Source organism: Gopherus evgoodei, chromosome 2, assembly GCF_007399415.2.
Source record: "Gopherus evgoodei ecotype Sinaloan lineage chromosome 2, rGopEvg1_v1.p, whole genome shotgun sequence".
In the NCBI taxonomy this organism is placed as follows: domain Eukaryota; kingdom Metazoa; phylum Chordata; order Testudines; family Testudinidae; genus Gopherus; species Gopherus evgoodei.
The window spans coordinates 219,283,780-219,306,532 of record NC_044323.1 but is presented as its reverse complement, the minus strand read 5'-3'; the positions used below and the strand labels follow the sequence as shown (position 1 = coordinate 219,306,532).

At 41.6% G+C, this 22,753-nt stretch overlaps 1 protein-coding gene across 6 annotated transcripts; it reads right to left on the bottom strand.

Annotated features, from left to right (window-relative positions):
- Positions 1 to 669: 669 nt before the first annotated feature.
- On the bottom strand, positions 670 to 11,477 carry RNF138 (ring finger protein 138). 6 transcript variants are annotated; one of them, XM_030552991.1, is made up of 8 exons: positions 11,375 to 11,477; positions 10,425 to 10,551; positions 9,177 to 9,342; positions 7,692 to 7,807; positions 6,120 to 6,191; positions 5,533 to 5,638; positions 4,555 to 4,662; positions 670 to 2,838 (listed from the first exon to the last, which is right to left on the bottom strand). In XM_030552991.1, the coding sequence occupies exons 2-8, from the start codon at positions 10,529 to 10,531 to the stop codon at positions 2,770 to 2,772; spliced, it is 744 nt and encodes a 247-aa protein (XP_030408851.1). In that variant the 5' UTR covers positions 10,532 to 10,551; positions 11,375 to 11,477; the 3' UTR covers positions 670 to 2,769. The 6 variants fall into 6 exon arrangements, with proteins under 6 accessions (XP_030408851.1, XP_030408850.1, XP_030408852.1 ...); XM_030552990.1 differs by having other exon boundaries at positions 11,327 to 11,472; XM_030552992.1 differs by lacking the exon at positions 11,375 to 11,477 and adding an exon at positions 11,181 to 11,280.
- Between the last annotated feature and the right edge of the window lie 11,276 nt (positions 11,478 to 22,753).

Here is a 22,753-nt window from a genome sequence, read left to right as displayed (position 1 = left end):
GACAATGGCAATATAATATCTGACCAAACTGTTTATTTTCTTGTCATTCATCTGTTATCTAAAAAATGTAGTTGGAGGCTGTCTCACCATAGTAAAAATATAAAAATTTACACAAGGAAGATTTGCCAATATAAAGTTTACGATATGCAAAATAGGGAAAACATACCAGGCATTAAGGATTTTTATACTGCATTTAAATACACAAAATAGAATGCAAGAAATGAAAATTACTGTTCAAAGATTAAATTCCATGTAACCTACTGCAAAAGGATCTGTTATTTTTAAAATATGAATTCAAGTCTCAAAACATTTAAACTCTACTAAAATTTTATTTCAATAACCACATCAAATGTGAATTATTAATTATTGCTGTAACAGTAGAAGTATGTGTCTCTGAGTTAGTGTTTCAAAACATAAGTAATTTAAACTAGAGTTCAAGACATGTTCAGGTAGCTGAAATGACTTGTTCAGAGTCAATCAGGTGTTGATCTCAGAATGATTCAAAATAATCTGTATTGGCTCTATGCATTTATTGCCATCTCCACTATATCAGTATTTTGTTGACTCTGAGAACAAATGTATTCATAACTGAACTTTGAAAAATGAACAAATTCTATAAGAAGTGTACACAGTAGAAGAATTAGCATGTTCTGAGCTTTTTTTTAAAAAAAAAATTACAAACTTTTTAGCAGCAGAATACCTTGAAATTTAATCCCCTCCCTCACATTTTAAGATATTGTAAACAGGCTAGAACTTTAGGGGATCTGTGAAATAGCCCATTCTGCTACATTTTTGGCAATTTAATCCAGCAGGAGAGATAGTACAGCATTCATTTACACTTTCAAATAAAGAATAAACATTTCAAATAATTCATATATATCCGGCATTATAGCTCTATATACCGCCCTCTCTCCCCTACCCACTGTAGGTTCTGGTCTTTACATACATTCCAGTCTGGACAGATCTGGAATATGAAGCACTTAAGGAAAATGCATTGCATTCTCCAGATTACTTCGTTTGGAAATAGCATCACATACCTTTTAGGTGGAGGTTTTCCAAAGGCACAAATGAGTTAGCCACCTGAATGCCATCTGTACTGTTGCTTGTGCTTAGACAATACCATTACTCAGATCACTAGCTGCACAGCAAAATTACTGAATGTTCTCTTTATGTACACAACACCCATGTACAATAATGACAGTTAGGGATATGGGTTAGGGGAAAAATATTGTGTCCCAATTGACTACACCTCTACCTTGATATAAACATGACCCAATATAACACGAATTCAGATATAACGTGGAAAATAGTGCTCCGGGGGAACAGGGCTGCGCACTCTGGCAGATCAAAGCAAGGTCGACATAACATGGTTTCACCTATAACGCGGTAAGATTTTTTTTGCTCCCGAGAACAGCATTATATCAGAGTAGAGGTGTATTTGGAAACATCCTATTTCTCCCAGCCTTGGGAATTCGCCATACACCTGATAGAGCCATTTCTCAAGGGGCATGCAAGGGAACAAAACAGGGCTTTTTGGTTCTTATATATAAAGGTCCAAACTTAAAAATAAAAGTTGGTGTTTTTAAAACTGTGGGAATATCAAGTCTTGCCTTCCCTGTTTTTGTTGGAGGTCATCTTGGAGGGAGAACTAGAATGCGAATTTTCGCAGCCCTTAGTGTACGGTATGGAGATAGTGAATCTTCTCAGCAAGATTTTTTTTCCTCTCAACTGCTTATTCAGGTTTACAACATATGTTAAAGTTTTAAACGACTGACAAAACATATATCAATGCCTTGATACCAATTATGTCCTAATTCTACCAGTTTTCAAGTTTAATGTCTTCCCTGTTTTTCATGGTAGACACAACCTGGATTTCTAATGTAACTAACATGAAAAACTATGTAAATTATGTAAAATTATGCAAAACACTCTGGCCTTTTTATCAAAAAGACACTTTTTTTCTTTGCATGTTATCTTTAAATCATTCACAAGGCACTCTGTCAAGTGACACAAAGCACTTCCTCTCCCCACCAGTTTGCAGGGTGCATGGGAAGAGCTCTGAGCCTCTCCGCCCAGGAAGCAAGATGTCCTATTTTAGTGATATACCAGAGAATCAACAAAATAGAAATAATTTCCTTCAGGCCATGATAGCATTCCTTCTTAGTGATGTAAGTGAAACCAATCTGCTCTAAAATGCTGCATTATTGAAAAGAACTATTTCAAACTTTCCAAATTGGCCATTTTCACTTTTATTATTAGAAATTATGGTAGTAAAAATATCACTTCAACTTTAAACAAAAGTTATACACAAATATTCTCCCAAAGATATAATTTTGCAAATGAAACCCTGACTATAAAAAGCAAAGTGCAAAACAGCATCTTTGCCTTTGATTCCCACCTCCCGCCCCAAATTTGGCATTAACAAAAATATAACTGCAAAATCAACAAAACCATGAAAATGTACACAGAAATCAAAAGACACCAGTGAATAGCTCCAGCAAGGTCCCCACTAAAAGTAAAAGATCTCAACACCTTTCCAATAGCTGTACGATCAATTATGTAGAATTAAGAAATATAGTAATAAAATTTACTCCATTTTTTTTCTAATCAAAAAGCATTTTAAAAACTCTTGTTCTTGGAAAAGATATTTAACCCGAAAGAAGAAAAAAAGATACTGAATTCCCTTTTTATTAATATACATTTCAGATTACTGATTGGATTCATGTAGCTTTTCCCTCAGAGTGCAGTAAGATGCAGAGGACCTACACTTTAAATAGTCACAAGACAAGATTCTTCAACAGCATTTTGGTACTGGGTTTCTTCATCAAGCTGAAGATTCTAAACACAATAAGACATTTGATCAAAAACTGAGAAACGCTGTACACGCTTATCAAACTGTTTGACTCCATCCTGTTCTTTGTATTTTTTGTTGCTCACATATGGTGCTGTAAATGGCACCTAGATAATCTCTTGTGTTACAATATATGTATCAAGAACAGGATGAATAAAAATCAGTGAATTTAAAAAAAAATCTGTTTTATTTAAATTGGATTTTTGAGATAAAATTTTTCTTGAGGAAAATCCCTATGTAAACATAGTTTTAATTAAGATACATTATAGCTCAAAGATATCTCATCATGGAATAGGGATTATAAATTCAAATTCTATAGTATGAGACAATATATTCATGTAATGTTTAAGAAAAGTTTTGTAAATGAGTTCCAATAGTTCATGGATTAGGGACCCAACCTTATGGGGCTCCAGGATAGATTATTTAGATTAATCTTTCTATCTATCCAATGGGAGTCAGTGCTCAGTATAGAAGCAACCATCAGAGATGCTTACTTTTGCAGTTCTCAAACTGTGGACTGTGTCTCCAGAGATAACATGCTGCTTAACAGCAAAAATGTTTTAAAATAAATAAAATAGAGAGGTGAGAAATAACAGACTTCCACCCTACTGTCCCTCTGTAAATTTGTGTACACAGAGTCAGTCCCTTTCGTCTCTCTAAAAGTGCAGAGTTTCAAAAAGTTCAATGAATAAAAGATTGTTGGGGGTGGAATAGATCTGGACAAGAAGAAGTCTGGAGATAAATGTGAGAAGGGAGGGACAGGCAATAGAAGCGTAAGTGAAACTATTTGAGCAGAGTATTCCAAGAGTCTTGAGATCTTTCTGAGCATAGCCTTCATTGATTTAAGATCTACCATATCATTTTCTCACTAGAAGGGAAAATCTATAATAGCAGCAGGCCGTAAAAGAGACCCAGTGTGGGTCTCATCTATTTCTGAGTTGTGAAGAATATGTATTCAGGTTATAACAATCAACAAGAATGCACTTGTATGTAGAAATCCATGATTAAATTGAGTCTTTCTGACTTCCTGATTTAAATCAAATCCACCCTGATCAAGAAGGTTGGCTAAACACTCAGTACTATATCTTACACAGATACCAAAGAGAGATGAAAGCAGAGGTGTAGAACTCTTCAGCCGAATGAACCCAATCCATCTCCTCTCCCTGATTTTATTGTGGACTAGTTAGCTAGGGAGAAGGATTCTCTACCATATAATTCTTATGAGAGGGTTTTCAGTCAGCCAGTATACCTCTAGGACATCAAAGGTGCACCCTAAAACCGTATTTCCAAGGCCTCTGATTGTTCTCTCTTTTGGTTGGCAAAGCAACAGACAAAATAAAGGTGGCAGTCTGGAGTCTGTCACACTTCCCTTGAGAATACGGGTAGTCTTGGGCAGCTGTGCACGGCTGAAATTAGCTTTATGCAACAACCTCGTCTATACTAGATGGGTGTTCAGCATGATTTAGCAGCATCTGTTGCCAATACCACTGTCAATGGCAGTTACTGTTTATAGTGTAGACAACAGTTTAGAAGTGGCAGAACTACCACTAAATAGCAGGTTCCACAGCAGCTAAGCATGTAAAAGTTGCAAATCTTTTGTGGGCTCTGCAGCACAGAGGCTAATTTAGTACTTCCCTTCAGAGAAAAAAAAAAAAAAAGTTTCCCATTTCTTTGAAGATCAAGAAAAAAGGAAAAATACTTACCACAAATTCTCCATAGTCAAACTGGTGTCTTAGATTTAGATGGCTAACAAGATTTCTAGTAACCTGACTGGGATCTGCCCATGGAAGAGACACACAAATTGGACAAATCTAAATTTGAAAAATTATTTAAAGAAAAAGTATTAGCCAATAAGACCACATCATTATATTGTGTATTCTATGTAAAACCTTAATCTGATACTTATCCACCTCAACAGTGAATGTACTAGAGTTTTACATAAACATCATTTTGAATGTTACACAACTTACAATTTTCCAGAACAATATGACTAACATTTGAGACTGTCAACTTGAAGTTTAGTCTGTTTTTAAAAAGAGGTTAAAAGTAATTTGTTACTACATCTGCCTGTAAGTCCTTCTGCCAATTTGCCTTTTAAATAAAAATTTCCTGTATTTAAAAAAAATTATTCTGTCTTCTGCTCACTGATGTTTGTGTGGGTCTTGCACACAACTAGAGTGCAAGAGGAAACTATACAGAGGAAACAGTGAACCTGACTACACAGAGTAAAATAAAAATATCTTTCCCTCTTTATCTTTTGGTTTTAGAAATGTTAGGTTTTACACGTAATAATAGTAAGTTACAAGACAAATAAGATTTTTAAATTGACAATGTTTCTATAAGTAACAGCAGTTCTAGTTAAGGGACCAGAAAATAAAAGCATCAGGCTCAAAAAATGAAACAGTTTACATTTCAACTCAACACAGCAACTGAAACTAATATGACAAAGAAAAAACAAATGCCTTATGACTGAAGTGAAGTAAGAAAAGTTATAGTTAATAGGGAAATGTTTTTGAATGAAAACCCCTTCTTCAACTTAACTACAGTGTCATCAATGCAATTATTTTCTTAGAGCATAATACTTGTTTGGAACTGTAACAGCCCATAGAAATTAACGATTACTCTAAATAACTAAAATAAGGGAAGTTTAAGGTGCTTACATTGAAAATATATATACTTACGACAGGAACTATCTGATAAAGGTGTCTATTGTTACAATGATCCAGTAGGTGTTGCCGGGTTAAGTTGGTTTCCTGACACAGGGGGCACTTGAATGTGGGATGTGCACTGGAAATGGAAGTTATACAGTATTATATGGATCTATTAAAACAAAATTGAAGAGATATCAGAGGGAGATAACAGAACATCTGCCGACGTTGTCATAGCCTATTTTGTTAGTAGTCAAAATAAAGGAATTCTGATGCCATTCTGCTAAATTGTAAATTTCAAGCAAAACTGTAGATTTGTGTGTCAATATGTATTCTATTACATTAGGGAGTTTAGACAATTCTTTTGTCTTTTTTATTAAGGCCATACAATGCATCCTAGAGATTCTTCAAGTAAGAAGAAGCAACCAAGAACACCAGATTCTAACTGATAAACTTGCACGTACATGAATCAAAGGATTTAAAAAAAAAATTTTTTTTTTTAAAGAAGTTTGTCAGACTCTCCTAAGAAGTTTGAATTGTCTTTTCCCTACTGGAAATATATCTAGAACTAAATATGGACAACTTAATCACTTTTACAATATTGAATTGAAGAAGCCTACCTTGCATCTCCCTGAAGTGTCTGAAGATTAGCCATCTCTCCGTTATCAAATGTAGATGTATCACTCCTATTACTTCATATAAAATGTTAGATAAAGTATACAAGTTTAATTTGTGTTTGAATATCTAGACACCAAAAATATAGTTTTTTTTAAAAGAAAAAAAAATCCATTGAGTACCATTAATTGTAAACTGATCATATAGGTAGATCATATCGTAAGCATATATAACATGACAAAAAAATATCACCCCTGCTCAGAACTTTTATTTTGCACCAAGATGTTATTTTTCACTTGATTAGCAGGACGAACTTTAACAGAATGCAAAGTAATTTAGTATGAAAATAATGTTTAGTATATGCTTATCTATTCAACAGCAAGACTGAATTTTTGGGGCAGGGAGGGAACAGGAAGAGGACGAATAGCTCCAATGGCAGTATGGACTTTGTAAACAGAAGACAGGGGCTGTCTTCTAAAAGGAATTAGACAAATGTTTGCTCAGGATGATTCTTTACAACAGTAGTTAAAGGCATTAATCCTCCATAATTTGAAACTGTAGAAAGGAGTTTCTCGAGTTTGTGCACATTAGGTACTTCATACAGTGTGTCATAAGCAAGAATGCTACTTTCTTTAAATGCAGGTTTTGACCATGTATCTTTAACTAAGCAAGGCCAAACTGCTCGACTGTGCACGTCTTATAGCGTTAGACATGGGAATTCTGTGTGTGTAATTTGGTGTGCAGTAGCATGACAACTTCCAGAATATTTTTCCAACTCAACCACTTCAGAGCAATATGGCGTGATAGTTACGGAAAATGCCCATATCTGAGTCCACTTCCACATATTCCTCGTTCTTTACCACAGATTCATTTGAAACTCAAATGGATTTTTTTTCCCCAACTGGTTGAACTACTAAAAATAGATGGTGATAAACGAAGGTACGCAGTATGTGTAAGTATCTATTAAACTAAATGTGAATTCTGAATGCCTGGCTTTGTTTTTACTCTGGTATTGGCAAAACAGGTTCTTTAGCCTTATGGCTTGCATCTGAGAAAGGGTAAATGGCATCTGGTTATATAATTTATAAACCAACATGTAAAGATGCCAAAGGGCTATTATTCACTTTCAAGATTAACTCAAGATGAGTCAAATCTGAAGACAAAATCCTAAACAGAAGACAGCAACATTCTGAAACAAGAGGAGGTTAGTGACCATCTATCCATTTAAATAGTAATAATAAGGGAAAAATAAAACTTCTCTAAACCTAAGAGCAATTAGACCTCCTACAAAGCAACTTACTCAATTGCTGTTAAAGCAAAAAAAAAAAAAGTCGGAGGTACAACCTTTAGGGAAGGCTTCTAGAAGTTATTCCAAAACATGCTGTAGAGCACTTTTCTAAATCCCACAGAATGAAGAATAAAGAACAGGATCTAAAGGTTGTTTCTAGAGAAATATTCATTTTTGAAGCACAAGAACTTAGACAATACTGTTTACAAAAAGAAAATGTGCCCTAGAAAAAAACTATTTCCCTTTCACAAAAAAAGGATCTGAGTCATACATGAAATATGCTAATTACCTGTTCCCAGTTGAATCTTGGGAAATCTGAAAGTTTGGAACAATAGAAGGAACACCATATTCATCCTGATACTTCTTACATGTTTTATAATGGTGTCTCATGCGAGAAAACCTAACCTGTAAATGAAATTTCAAACCATTTAGATTTTACAGTGTAACTAGAACATCTGGGAAAAGAATTATGGTACTTCTGCCAACAGATAAAATAATGCATGTAAGAAAGGAAAACAGAACAACCCTGTACAACAATATATTAAATTCTAATTCCTCTTCTAATGCAACTTTAACAACTACATTCTGTATCCACTCCATCTATGCACTGAACACTTAATAATGTATTAGGCATTATATTCAACTCTTGATACAAAAGGAAAAGGCACTATGGGGTATTCATTTGTTTTAAATGCACCCTTCCCCTTCAGCAACTTTGCGATCCTAGCCCTCTTGCCATTTATGCAGTCAGTTACACCTCAAATTAACATTTTCAGGGATTCCTATTGTCAAGCAGGAGTACTGGCTCCCTTGAGCATAATGAAGAGCTTCACAGAAGGAAGGGAGAGCAGGACAGCTACAGATAGAAACATGTCCAAAGGTTCTAAGAACACATCTTTCACAGCTAGTATGCTCAATGACGTATGTAAGCCACTTTGTTATTTCCAGTCTACCAGTTTGCAACTGAGTGTAAATGGCATTTGGTTTTACAGTTTATCAACCTGAATATTTAAATGATTCTCTCACCTTATTTCATTTTAGGCAGAGATCATGAGTAACAAAGCACCAAACTCAGTACTAATGGAGAGGCTTGTGTGATATCCTGAGATCCAAGAGTGAGGAAGGGTAACATTAAGACTTCTTGGATTCAAATGCTTCATAAACAAAATCTATTGGGTGAAATCCTGACTCCATTTAAGGTAAGACTCCTATTGACCTCAACGGGGCCAGGATTCCACCCACAGTGTTGTGAACATTAGTGATCTCTTTACCAAAGGGAAAGCAGAGAGATTAAATAATATGGTAGTGTTTAATGGCATTTGTATTGCTGTTTGCATTTTTTATTTTTGTGCTCTTCTGCTGTAAATTTGAGCATTTAAAACAAAAATAGCACATTATGAGCTCTCGTTTATTTTCTAGTTGTTCTCCAGTTCTCATTGTTATCGTTATTCATGTTCTCTTGGCCTGTTTTAGAGTTTTCATTCATTTCTCTCATTTATTTTAACTTATGGAACACTATCAGTTTGGCACTTTACAAAAAAGAAAGTTAAATCTTTCTTGAAAAGCAACTTTTTCAGCAGCCACTTTGCTCTGATTTCAAACTTTGAAGTAGAAGCTGGTCCTTAGCTATGAAACAGATGCATGTGTATGCACACCTGCCTCACTTAGTGCTCAATGCTGCAAGTCATTAATGACACATAGTAGCATGAAGAATCAGGTCCCAAGGAAGGAAAGTTTATTCACTTGTAATAAGTAACTTTTATGTTTACTCCACCTGTTTTTCACAGCATCTACAACACCCAAAAAGCTTCTTCATGTTGTTTTCAACATCCAGAGCCCTTTTGGGACATGATCTTTCTTTTTTAGTCACAGTTCCACGGCATAGAGGACAATGTGTTCCACTTTCTCTGATTGCTGTCAGGAAACATTTCCTGCAGAAGCTAATTCAAAGTTAACACAAACACAAATTAGTAAAAAAGAAAAAAAAGTTGGGTAGGTCAATATTTTCTGCTTTAGCACCAAGGATAGTTGAGTAGCTATATTATTATTTATTATAAAAATAGTAGAGTAGGGCCTTGAACCAGTGATAAATTCTGCAGGATAAGGATCACTGGCTGAAGTCTGTATCTACAAGTCTTCACAAAAACAATATAGATCAAAAGAGGAAAAGTTATTATAGAAACATACTACTGATCTCAAGTTATGGGATGTTTGGCAATTCTATACAGAGATTGCACTTTCTAATTCCAGTAAACCTGAGTTGTATAACTTGAATGATCATTAACGAGATACTGAACATGTGACATTGATCAGATGTTAATGTTTATTTCTAGACCAATAGTAATATAGCCCAAGAGTGCAGCCATTCACTCACCAACTGCCCCCATAAATTCCAATTTGTTGGTTTTTGCAGTCCTCCTTACTTTCCATACATAAACAGCATTCTTTTAAGTGTCTCTGTTGATTTTAAAAGGAATACTTTTGGGGTGGTTTTAGCAAATTTCTAGTTTGTAATTAAACATTTCTCAGAAGTAACATACGCTTTTTGCAGCATTGTGAATGACAGCTAGAAAATGAAATGGATTACACTCTTTCCATTTTCCAATCTGAGAGAATAGCCAATAGATAACAAATTAAGTAGCCATTCAATAAGATTTGTAAAATTATTTCACTTCTAAATATGTAAGATAACATTAGTAATACAGGCAAGGGATTTTTAAAATTTTTTTTTTCACCTGATGGTTCTTTCATTACAAATGAAATGAGGATGATAAAAACTCTGAAACACCTCCATACACAAGCTAAATTCAGCGTTGGATAGAGGTTTATTATCAGCACAGTGGACTGGAAAAGCTTTAAAAAGATCTGTAAAGTTTTACTGTATGTATCATACTGCACTAGAGGCTGCTTCCAGGCCAAGTGTTGGAAAGCTGGGGGGAAGAAACAAAAGGAATAACAGCTTCTCAGGAGGCTAGAGGACAAGCACTCCTAGAGGGGAAGGTCAGGGGCAACAGATACCTACACGTGTTGGCAGGTTACTGTCCTCACAGGCGTTTTGAACACCTCCTGGCACACGGGACAGTAAAAATCCTCTTCATTGAAACAAATAGTGGCAGGTTCCTCGGCCATGGCAGTGAGTCTTGACCGCTCTGTGGGAGGAAGGGGGGAAATCACTCACGTAAGGAGCTTTAGGTCTTAGCCGATCTCCCCCTTGTGGGGATGAAGGGCTGGTGGGGGAACAGGCCTGTGCCCTCTGGTTGGCAGCGTCCCTCGCCAGCTTACTTCGAGGGGGCGCTGATGCGGGCGGCTGGGGCAGAGCGTGCTCCGACTAACAAAGGCCAGGGCTGCAGGAAGGCTGCGGTGGCCAGTGGGGAAGGGGGCTGGCACTGGGAGGGGATCGGTCTCTCCCCCCGTCTCCGCTCTGTTTCCGTCTCTCTACCGGGCCCGAATGGCAGCAGGAAGCGCCCTCCCCCCTCCGGGGCCAAGAGCGCGGCCCGCGGTACCTGGCGGGGGCCCCCTGGGCGGGGCCGCCGCTCCAGCGTCTCAGGGTCGCTCAGCCGCAGCCCCCGCCGGACCCCATGCTGCAGCCGCAGCAGCTGTCCCGGGGCGGGTTTCCATGGCGATTACCTGCGGCTGGGCCCGGCGGGATTGTTATGAAACAAGCGCCCCCTCCCCCCCGCCGCGGCCTGCTGGATGGCCCTAGCGGCAGGGCCCCGTTCCCGCCGCCACCCCGCTAGTGCAGAGCCCGCCGCGCGCCCTGCCGCGCCCGCCTTCCCACCCCTTTGCTCCAGCCCCTCCGGCGGTGTCAGGCCCTGAGCTTCCCCTTTGCGTCGGCCAAGGAGGGGCCCAGCCTGTGACAGCAGTTCCGGGGCCCTGGGCGCCCAGCCCGTTCAGCCCCCACCCAGCCCCGCCGCTTGCACCGACCGCCTCGCACGCCCGGGGCGAGCAGCCCCCGCGTCCCGCGGGAGTGACCTGCGTTGCGTTCGCACGGGGGCCAACCCAGCCTGGCAGCAGAGGTGCCCGCAGCTCCCTCCCTCTTTTGTTTTCTGCTGTGTGGCTTTTCCTAGACCATTGTCCTTCCTGATGGATTTGTCCATTGCCCCGGGTCAAGCAAAGTGGGCGGAGAGGGCAGCAATTGTGCTTCTTCAATGGGGAATTAGCTTTGATTTCAGCCTCTATTGTAGCTGCATTGGTGCAAACCCCTAGGGATATGGCGGTGCTTAGGTGTTGGATGGGTGATCGACTTGAGCCCTTTTGTAAAGGTTAATCGAGGCACTCTCCAAATATTTGCCCCACAAGCAGATATTTGTCCCAAGTTAACTCAAGAGAAAAAACTAGCAGAGACACTCCCCAGAACTGGTACCTTCTGCGCACTATGGGTTGGCACTGGGGTAGCTACACTGCGGTGGCTGAAATTGAAGCTAATTCCTAGCATAGACTAGACATTGATGCTGAGATCTCAGAATTCTCAATCCTAATGAGAGGGAACAAGCGATGTTCACTATACAGCAATAATATGCAAGATAGTGTGGCAGTTGTAGGAGCACCTAACAGGGGAATTACAGCTGCTGGCCTGTACTGAGCAGATTGCTTAACAGGAAATTAACTGGCTGTGTCTGCAGGAGGAAAATGATGGGATTCTTGGCCAGCATGGTTTGGGACATAAGAATGGCCCTACTGGGTTAGACTAAAGGTACATCTAGGCCAGTATTCTGTCTTCCAACAGTGGCAAGTGCCAGGTGCCCCAGAGGGAATGAACAGAACAGGTAGTCATCAAGTGATCTATCTTCTGTCACCTATTCCCAGCTTCTGGCAAACAGAGGCTAGGCACATGTTTTCTGATCATCCTGGCTAATAGCCATTGATGGACCTATCCTCCATGAATTTATCGAGTTCTTTTTTTTAATCTAGTTATGATCTTGGCCTTCACAACATCCTCTGGCAAGGAGTTCCACAGATTGACTGTGCATTGTATGAAGAAATACTTAAATATAAGAATGGCCATACTGGGGCAAACTACTGGTCCGTCTAGCCCAGTATCTGGCCAATGCCAGGTGTTTCAGAGGGAATGAACAGAAGAGGCAATCATCAAGTGATCCATCCCATGTTCTCCACTTCCAGCTTCTGGCAGAAGTGTCCACAGAGCTGCCTTTTTTGAAGTGTCCAACCATCATTCCCAATTGCTGTGCTTTCCAGTTACATTTGCAGCAGTGTGTTCTGGGGAAATCTGGCTAGTTACCTTAGAGTGTGACAGTGTCCGTTGCCAGACAGAGGGGCTGTGTATTCACTTGATGAGTACACTGTGCAGGCAGTGACATCAGGGAATAACATTATTGCCAATGGCCATGATTATATGGTGACTAGCAATTCTGGGGTGTGGTTTTACCTGTCTCTTGCATGCATAATGAAAGATGCCAACACACAATTTTTCCCTTATTCAAAATGGCCACCATCTCCTTTTACAGTCAATGGAGGTGAAGCCAGGATGACGGCTGTCATTTCCTTACATGCTATCTGCATATGGAAGTGTGTGTGGGGGGGACCTTAATAAAGGTGGCTACCACTTCCCACTCTTCTCAAAGAGATTTAAACCAGGCAAAATGGCTGTCAGTCTGTGCTTCAGGGGTCTAGATGGCCACAGGGACTGTGAGGAGCAGCAGTGGCACTGTGAAAGGTGGATGAGAAGAGTGAGGAGTTGCAGAGGATAGAGATGGGGTGAGAGATGCATGGGTTGATGGCAGCTGCCTCAGCATAGAGATAGTGGTGAGCAAGGGGAGTCCCCTCCAAACAGTCAGGGGAACGCAGGGTTGTAGTATTGTCAATTCTCACAAACCGATTGTGTGAGACAGGAGATGTTGGTGCCTGCTGGAGGAGTTGTCACAATGACATCAGAAGCTCCTGTGGACCCATGATTTTCAGGGCTAGGCGCATGGGCAGAGGTCTGTGTAAGAGTCTTGGGGCTAAGGACACAGACCTGACCTGCCTTCAGGTAAGGGCCTAGTTCAGAGAGAGGAGGCCTAGAGTAGCAGCAGGAAGGAGTTAGGATGGAGAGTAGGACCCTGATGGAGGAGAAACTCTCGGGGGAGGGAAGAAGTCAGCAAACAGCTGCCACTGGGTCACAGACAGAGAAGTCTGGAGGCAGAGAAGCATTGCTGTTAGGTCAAGACAGTAATAGAAAATAGATGGCGATTTCCTGTATTAGAGGTGAAAAGAAGAAGAGGAGGTAGAGGTAGGTGTGTATTTTTATATGCATTAAAGACTTTTCAACCTCACGTTATCTCACACACATTGGCAGAAGAGTTAAAGTCAAAAGACAGACTAAAAAACACAATTTGAATGCACACACACACAAACAGGATTTCAGCTAATCTCATGATTTGGAAGGGGAAACACTGATTAGTTTTGATCTCTACAGGTTGATAATATTCAAATAATAATATTCACAGTATGTGCTTACCGATATAACTATAGTGGTATAATTATGCTGGTAAATTTCCCTGTGTAGGTAAACCCTCAGATATTAAGGAGATTCTGTAGTGACCTACCTGAATTTGGGTCTTGGTGATTAACAAAAAAACAAGCAAACCATTAGTTCCTCTTTTAAATATAAACAGACCTCATTTGTAGAGATTAGATGACTTTAAAATAAAGCACAGTGCCTTTATTTGAGGCCTTTGTTGAAAAAAAGGAGGATGGGAGGAAATGTTGCCCTTGACTTCTACTCTGCCACCACTTTGAAGCTGACAGCTCTCCACAGTGAATGTATAGAAGGGGTTGCCAGGCAGGGGAATCCCCACCCCTCTTTCTAAGTCTGTGGGTCTTCAGGTGGGAGGAATGCAACCTGAAACCCTAAACCCCTGGGCCTACGTGGCCTTTTAGGACCATTTATGATCCTAACAACCAACCAGAGCTCTATACTGCATCAGCCAGTGGTGGTTGCAACAGGTAGCCTTATGCTACTTTCTGGTGCAGTGAAGACTACCCAAATACACAGAATAATACCCTGAATATTGGTGGCCCTGCCTGACTGATCTTGCATGTCTGGAGGGTAAGAGCCTTGGCTCAAGTTCGAAGCCTGCAGTCCAGTGGTTCTCAAACTCTTGTACTGGAGACCCCTTTCACATAGCAAGCCACTGAGTGCGACCCCCCCCTTATAAATAAAAAAAACACTTTTTAATATATTGAACATTATTATAAATGTTGGAGGCAAAGCACGGTTTGGGATGGAGGCTGACAGCTCGCAAACCCCCATGTAATGACCTGGTGACCCCCTCAGGGGTCCCGACCCCCAGTCTGAGAACCCCTGCTGTAGCCCCTTATTCAAAGACTCACACTGGGCCTGTAGTTTTTGGGGAGGGTGGAGGTAAATCTGTTGGAGGAAACTGAGCTGGTGCTGAGGTCCATCCTTCAGGATCAGATCAGGGGATGTTGGGTATGGAGTCCTGATTCAGGCCTAACTCCAGTTACTATTAATATTGTTATGCAGAAAGATGCTAATAATACACCTGATGGCAATCTTTGATCCAGAGACTATCAAAGACCTGGTTAAAGCTGTTGGGTGTGCTAAGCACCTTTCTTTCAGGCTTAGTGGGAGGAGCAGTAAAATCCCTTTTATGTTACGTAAGAGCTGGAAACAATGGTTACTGCCCAAAGTGATGGGCCACATGGTGAGGCCTTGTCAGAGTTTGCTGATTGAAAATGCAGGAAGGGGTTAAGGGTTTGAGTTTGTGTCTGTTTTGTAGGAGAGACAAAGTGGGTGAGATATTATTGTTTACTTAACCAACTTTTGTTGGTGAGAGGGACAAGCTTTGGAGCCACACAGAGCTTTTCTTCCTGTCTGGGAAAGGTATTCCCAGTGTTACAACTAAATGCAAGGTGGAACAGATTGTTTAGCATAAGTAGTTAGCATATATTGTAATCTAAGGAACCATTCAAAATAGACAGAGAGTTCTATGGCACTTTATAGACTAACAGACGTATTGGAGCATAAGCTTTTGTGAGTCAGGACTCTTTGTCGCTTTTTACAGATCCAGACTAACACAGCTACCCCTCTGATTCAAAATAGAGTGGCCTGTTAACACCTTTGCAGCCATAGGACAAGAGGGAGTTAGTAGGTTGCAAATTGTTGTAATAAGCCATAAATCCAGTGTTTCTATTCAGTCCATGATTTTTAGAGTCTGGCAGAGTAATAAATTTAAGATCCCAGGTTCATCTTTTAAAGTCTCGTGCAGGTTTCCTTTGAGGATGAGAACTGATAGATCAGACACAGAGTGATTGCTTTGTGAAAAGTGTTCACTCACAGGTGATAAGGTGTTTTTGTCTTTTATCATTTTCCTGTGTGAGTTCATTTGAGAGTGCAAAAAGCAACAAAGAGTCCTGTGGCACCTTATAGACTAAGAGACGTATTGGAGCACCCATAAAAGCTTATGCTCCAATATATCTGTTAGTCTATAAAATGCCACGGGCTCTTTATTGCTTTTTACAGATCCAGACTAACACGGCTACCCCTCTGACATGGGCAGCAGGTTTGTAGAAATTTTGGTGGTGCCCAGAACCCACCCCTTCCCAAACTCTGCCCCCCCTGCCCAAACTCTGCCCCTCACCTGTCCAAGGCTCTGGGAGGGAATTTGGGTGAGGGAGGAGGTCTGGGGTGCAGCCGCTGGGAGGGAGTTTGGGGATGCGAGGGGGTGTGGAGGAAGGGGGGGCAGCTTCTGGGAGGGAGTTTGGGGGACAGAGGAGGTTTGGGATGGGGCTGGGTTTGGGGTGAGGATGAGAGGTTTGGGGTGTGGAAGGGGGCTCAGGGCTATGGCAGAGGGGTGGGGGGTGGGGTGAGGGATGTAGGTTGGGGTTGGGGATGAGGGGTTCATGATGCAGGAGGGGGCTCAGAGTTGGGGTAGACAGGGTGCGGGGGATGAGGGCTCTGGCTGGGACTAGGGATGAGGGGTTTGGCGTTTGGGAGGGGCTCAGGGCAAGGGTAGGGATGTAGGGAGTGAGGTCTCCATCTGGGGCTGGGAATGAGGGGTTTGGAGTGTGGGAGGGGCTCAGGGCGAGAGTATGAGTGTGGGGGGTGAGGGCTGGGGCTAGGGATGAGGGGTTTGGGTGTTGGAGAGGCTCAGGGCTAGAGCAAAGAGTAGGTGTATAGAGAGTGAGGGCTCTGGGGCTGGGGATTTGGGGTATTGGAGAGGCTCAGGGCTGGGGCAAAGGTTTAGGGTGCGGTGGAATGAGGGTTCTGTCTGGGATGGGGATAAGGTGTTTGGGGTGTGGGAGGGGCTCAGGGCTAGGGCAGAGTGTTGGGGTGCAGGCAGGGGGATGAGAGGGCTCTGTCTGGGGCTGGAGATGAGGGGTTTGTGGTGTTGGAGGGGGCTCAGGGCTGGGGCAGAGGGTTGGGATGTGGTGGGGATGAGGGCTTTCAGAGTCTTGTTTCAAAGGTGCTAGATTAGAACATGGAAGAGTATTATTTAATTGTTGAGTCTCAATCAATGGTATACATTCTCATGCTTGGTACCATTTAGTTACTATGTGACATGCTGTCATGTCTGTGTGTGAAGTTTCCTGGTTCTTTGTTCCCATTAGTGTGACCATGTCAGTGAGATGAGAAGTGGAATGTTCCACAGCTGTGGGGACCTGATGAGCCCATAAGGAAGAGGCTACACTGAACCCAGATTTGTGACTTCTTCTTCCTCTGGAGCAGGCAGCTTGGCCCGAAAACCCAGAGCCAGTCTGCAGTCCTGACAGCTCCATGTGGGAGATCAACAACTTTTCTCCCTGCTGGGAAGGAAGCAGCCGAAAGCATGGACCTCCAGTAAGAGAAAGGACAAGTAGAAGACCAAGGCCAGGCTCTGAAGGAGAACAGCCATGTCCCAGACCCAAGGGGAGATGAAAACTCTTTCCAAAGGTCTGTGAAATCAGAGAGAGAAACCCTGATTGATGAGCTCTAGACTGCATGGATGCAGTGTGTGGGGAGGAGATGTATGAGGGCCTGTTTACATGGTGAGATTGAACAGATAGCTGTCCTGGAATAGCTCCCTGTGTGGACATTCTTATTCCAGAATAAAAGTGCCTTTTTCTGGTTTCGTTTAGCCCAGTTTGCACTACTATTCCAAAATAAGAATGTCCACATGAAGAGTTACTCTGGAATAGCAAGAGGACTTTAAATTCACATCTGATCTTATTCCAGAATAATTTCCCTATGTAGACAAGCCCCCCGAGAGTGAAGATTGTTCTGGTCTCCTGAGTTTCAGAATCTACATTGTGGATCCCCCAGGTTTTCTGGAACCTGCTGTTCCACTGGAATGTAGATGTATCCAGAAACCTCAGGGCCAGAAACAAGAGCAAAGATGCTTCCTGAGCGTCTCTGTCCATTGGATGTATGGTTAATGACTTCTGAGAGCTGATTAAAGATTTTGTGTGTGTCACATATCCTAGGTGGGGAGCAGAAGTGAAAGTAAGCCGGTACAGGCCGGTACGGAGGACCGGTAAGAAAAGGAGACTGCCTGAGGGAGAGAGAAGCCTGCCCCCTGCATAAGAATAGTTTAAACTCAACTGTTCCTTGAGTGGTTCAGCCCCCGGGGGTTTGGAGTGGTTTCTGGCATCCTTGTTAATTTCACTCACAGTAGCTGGGGGGAGAGGGTGTGTTTGACCATGGCAGGGGCAGTCCTTTTTTGCCCCCGGAATGAGGGGATCTCTCCAATACTAATATACACAACAAATACAAGCATTTGGCTGCACAGCTTAAATCCAGAGCTAATAAAAGCAAGTGGACGGGGAAAACTCACTGTCACATTGGTTTCTCGTTGCCTTCCTGCCCCTCCTCCAGCCAGGATGCAGAAAAGGCTCTGCCTTCCTCCTCCCCGGGGTTCTCCTCTAGGCTCTAGCTTGCAGTAAGGAGACTGGCTGAGATGCCTGCTGCTGCTGCTGCCGGCACAAGAACAGTTTAAACTCAGCTGTTCCCTGCGCAGTTCAACCTCCAGGGTTAGGAGCCATTTCTGGCATCTTTGTTAATTTCATTCCCAGTTGTTGTTGGGGGGCAGGGTGTGTGTGACCGTGCCCCTGGGATGAGGGGGATCTCCTCTATACAAAAAACACAATCAAAATCAGGAACCATTTCCAAGTTCAAATCTATCCCATTGTCTCTCCAGCATAGGATCATGGTTGTGATGTCCAAACTGCTTGCAGATCCTCTTTGAAATGTTACTGAACTGCACAGGGAACAGCTGAGTTTAAATTGTTGTTATGCAGGAGGCAGGCTTCTCCCTCCCTTAGCCAGTCTCCCTGCTGCAAGCTAGAAGGAAGCCCCTGCAGCTGCTGCTCAGTGCCAGGCAGGGAGAAAGCACAGAGCCTAGTGTCGGCAACCTGGCTAGAGAAGGAGGGAAGACACGGAGAAAAATGTGACAGTGAGTTTTCACTTTTTCAGGCTGATTCCAATAGTAAAGTTTTATTACAGAGAGTACTGATAGTAGTAATAGTAGCTTTATTTTCTCTATCTATGTCATGCAATGGGAGGGATCCATGAAGTACATAGGAGAGGTGGGTTGCTTGTGATTGGACCATATGGGTAAGAAATGTAAATTACTTTCGCCCCTGCCCAAACCCCAGGGCTCCCAGCCGCCTCTGCAGCTGGTAGCTCCGGGGGTGATTTAAAGGGCCCAGCTCCTAGCTTCAGCTGAATCCCCGAGCCCTTTAAATCCTGATTTAAAAGCCCGGGGGTTTAAAGGCCCCACCTCTTCGGATAGAGGCCATGCCTCTTCCGGTTGAGGTCCCTCCCCAGGACTCTGGAGTACTGGTAAGTCCGTTAAGTTACTGTCACCCCTGGTGAGGAGTTGGGGGAGCTAAAGAAGATGGAGAGCTCAACCTGGTTCCCAGTCAAACAGGTATCTGCATCACAGAAATAACCACAAATGGGCCTAACTGTCCCCCTCATTATAAGCCTCAGTAGAGAGATTAAGGGCTGAATGGCCCAGAGAGGCTGAACTCTCTTCTTGATCCTACAGGTTCCTTTCAGGCCGTGCTGAGATACATTGGCCAGGAGTCAGTGGGAACACTCTCCCAGCTGTTGCCCAAGCTGTGCCCGCTCTAGGGATATGTGGGGTTTCAGTCTCCAAGGGCTGCTGATTTCTGCTCTTTTACCCTCCTCCCACAATACCAAAGCAGCTTTCTCTTTTTCTGACCTGACATGAAGATGCTGGTAGCAGCAAGCCTGGCAGCATCTCTAGGGTATGTCTTTGCTGCAGAGTTATCTCAGGTAATTGGTGTCTGAGACTTAAGTGCTTGGCTCCCAAAAGTGAGCAACCACACTGCAAAGCCATACTTGAGTTGCTATGTCCTCACTAGTGGTGCACTCATCTATATATGCCACTAGGACTTCTGGGAGTGTATCACATGGTTCTTTGTACTGCAGTAAGATGAGCAGCTCTATGGTTCTTTCTTACTAAATTGTGGGAGAACCTGTCTGTCCTGGGCACCTGGGGGAATGATGGGAAGGCACTGGAGAACTGTCAGTACTCTAGTTGTTCAGCCTGTATCCTCATTGCAAAGTGGGAAGGTTACCAGCTTGAGTGAAAGCCTCTCTCCGGCTTTAGCCTATAGCTCCAGCTACATTAGCTAGTTCAAGCTGAAAGCACCATCAGACTTGGTCACAGGTTTTTGTGTGGGGACAGGAGGATTCAGGTAACACCCAGTTGGAACCTGTGCTAACTCTGCAGTGAAAACATACCCCCAGAGAACATGTGCTAGCCTTCCCTATCACTAAAGAGAAAAAATGGTTCCTTAGCTGGAGCCTTCCCATGCAGAGCTGATCACAAGATCTGCATGTAATTGCAGCTCAGTGTGTCCCTACGTGTCTGTGTGCTGGTGAAAGTGCAGGCTGGACACAGCTGTACAGTGTAAAGGGAGCCCAGGCTGGTGGTTCAGGGGCTCAGTGCTACCCCAGTTCCAGTTGGCACCCTGGGGGGAGCCCATCACAAACAGCTCTTTATACCAGCTCAGAAGCAGTTGTGCAAGCTAATGAGGTTAATTCTTTCCTGTTTGAATTATATATGGGAACTAGGCAGGGATGTTCATTGCCTCCTTTACTCTGCAAACCGTTCTATGGCCAATATGAAGAGGATAGGACTAGTGAATTTATCTCAAAAATAAAACTTGCAGGAATACATCAGAAAAAAACACGGATGACCTAATGTTATTTTTATCTAATCTGAACATTTATCTAAAATTAGTGTCTGAAGAAATCTTTGGTCTGGTTTAAAATGAATTATGCCAAATCTGAAATGCTAGTTATAAATTTGCCCAATTTAGAGAACCTATCCCTCCATAAAACATTGGGGTACAAATGGACAACAAATTCTATAAAATACTGGCGAATTCAACTCTCAAACAGCCTACAAGAGCTATATGATTTAAATGTCAAATTGCTGTTTCAGCAAATGAAAAAAGATTTGGGAAGTGGGGAAAGAATACAATGTATTGCTTAGGAAAAATAGTCAAAATGACTATTCTGCCAAGGATATCTTTCTTGTTTCAAAATATTCCTATAATCATCCTAGATAAAACTCAAGCAGGAATAGAGACTCTTTGAATCTACATGTAATAATAATAATTAAAAAAAAAACAGTGAGTGCAGATACTTTGTACAGACCCACTACACAGGGTGGACTAGCTGTTCCAAATGTCTGGTACTATAAACCCAAAACATTAGTGGATTGGGGTGCTCTAATTCAGCCAAACACTGGGTCTTTACTGATTAAGAAAATGGTGGGAGTGTAAATATTGCTGGGTTACCAGTTTAATAAAAAATCACACCCTTCAGCAATTTATACACATCTTTTAGCAAAGACTACTCTGTGTTTAGAACTCGAAATGCAATATTTTTCTTCACTAATGAAACCTAGTGCAAATAATCTAAATTTTAAATCAAATCACAAATCAGAGTTTTAAAGGTTCTGTGAGCCATGTAATACATATGTCTGGCCAGCTGTTCATTGAAGAAACTTTTTTCTAACTTCTTAGAAATCAAAACCAACTTTAACTCACCCACTCTCTCATAGTACAAGTATTTTCAAGGTAGGCATTATGTTTATCAACATTATAAGAAAAGTTGTTTTATAGAGAAACTTTAGTAGACGTGCTGGCTTCTGGTAGATTTGGGGAAAAAAAGAAACTAATTTATTTCTGTCTTTGCAGTCAACATTCCTAACAAACAAGTGTCCATATATGACATGGTGAGGGAAAAGATTTGGATGACAGATTGATTTGGAAAAGATGAGCAACCTGAGTTTGTATTATGGTAAATAAAAATGTCTTTATGATACTCTTTCAATGGTACCTCACATCAGTCAGGTTAAAAATATATAGAGAGATTTTCAGGCATATATGGTGGATATGTCCAGTTAGAGATATGGTGGATATGCCCAGTTATTGGGATGTGATTAGTAACTAAATATTACAAACTGTTGGATATTTATTACCAAATGACCCTTTGCTAATCCTTCTGGGCTTCCTAACAGAAGTTTTCAGACTCAAAGAAATGAAGAATTAATCTGTCATCTGCTAGTAGCTGCTAGACTGCTGATAGCTTCTCATTGGAAAAAAAGAAAAATAGCCCAAACTTAGAGGAATCATTCCAAAAACTATGGAAGTTTGTTACAGAAATATTGATGCATGTTGTGTACCCAGCAAAATAGACAAGGACAGATACTTAGATACGTGGTTACTGTTTAGCCAATACTCTTACAAAGTACTGAAAAAATCCCAGCATACCTATCCAATGGTTTTGAACATTAATGTTTGATGTATACATCTGGTTTGATAAATATGAGCAGTCAGTACTTTCATTCAGTTTAATAAAATTACTAGAGACATAACTTGGGTGTTGTAAGGAGGCTGACTCTGTAATATGCTAACACCAGCTAAATAGAGAGTTCATTATTATAATTACGTACTGCATGTTTCCTCAGACAAAATGATTGTAATGATTAGTGTTTTATTTCTGATGATTACATGGCAGTGATTAGACTCCTGAGTACTGTTCCCAGCTCTGCTAGTACCTTTTTGGGTACATACACACTGGGAAAAGTTGAAGCCTTTTTTTATTTTTGCATTGATGCAGTTTCCCTGACGCTACTAGTTATAGCAGCTGCCGTGTAGACAGGACAGTTTTTCCACACTTTGTTTCAAGGATTGGAAAAGGGGTGAATCTTACAAATCCTGTTCATATCCAGCACAGGTTTGAAAGTCATCATGGCCTTGTGGTTAAAGCACATGACTGGGAGTCAGGGAGATCTGTAGTATTTCAGGCTCTGCTACAGCTTTCTTGTGTTGCTTTAAGCAAGACACTTAACTTCTTTTGTGCTTCAG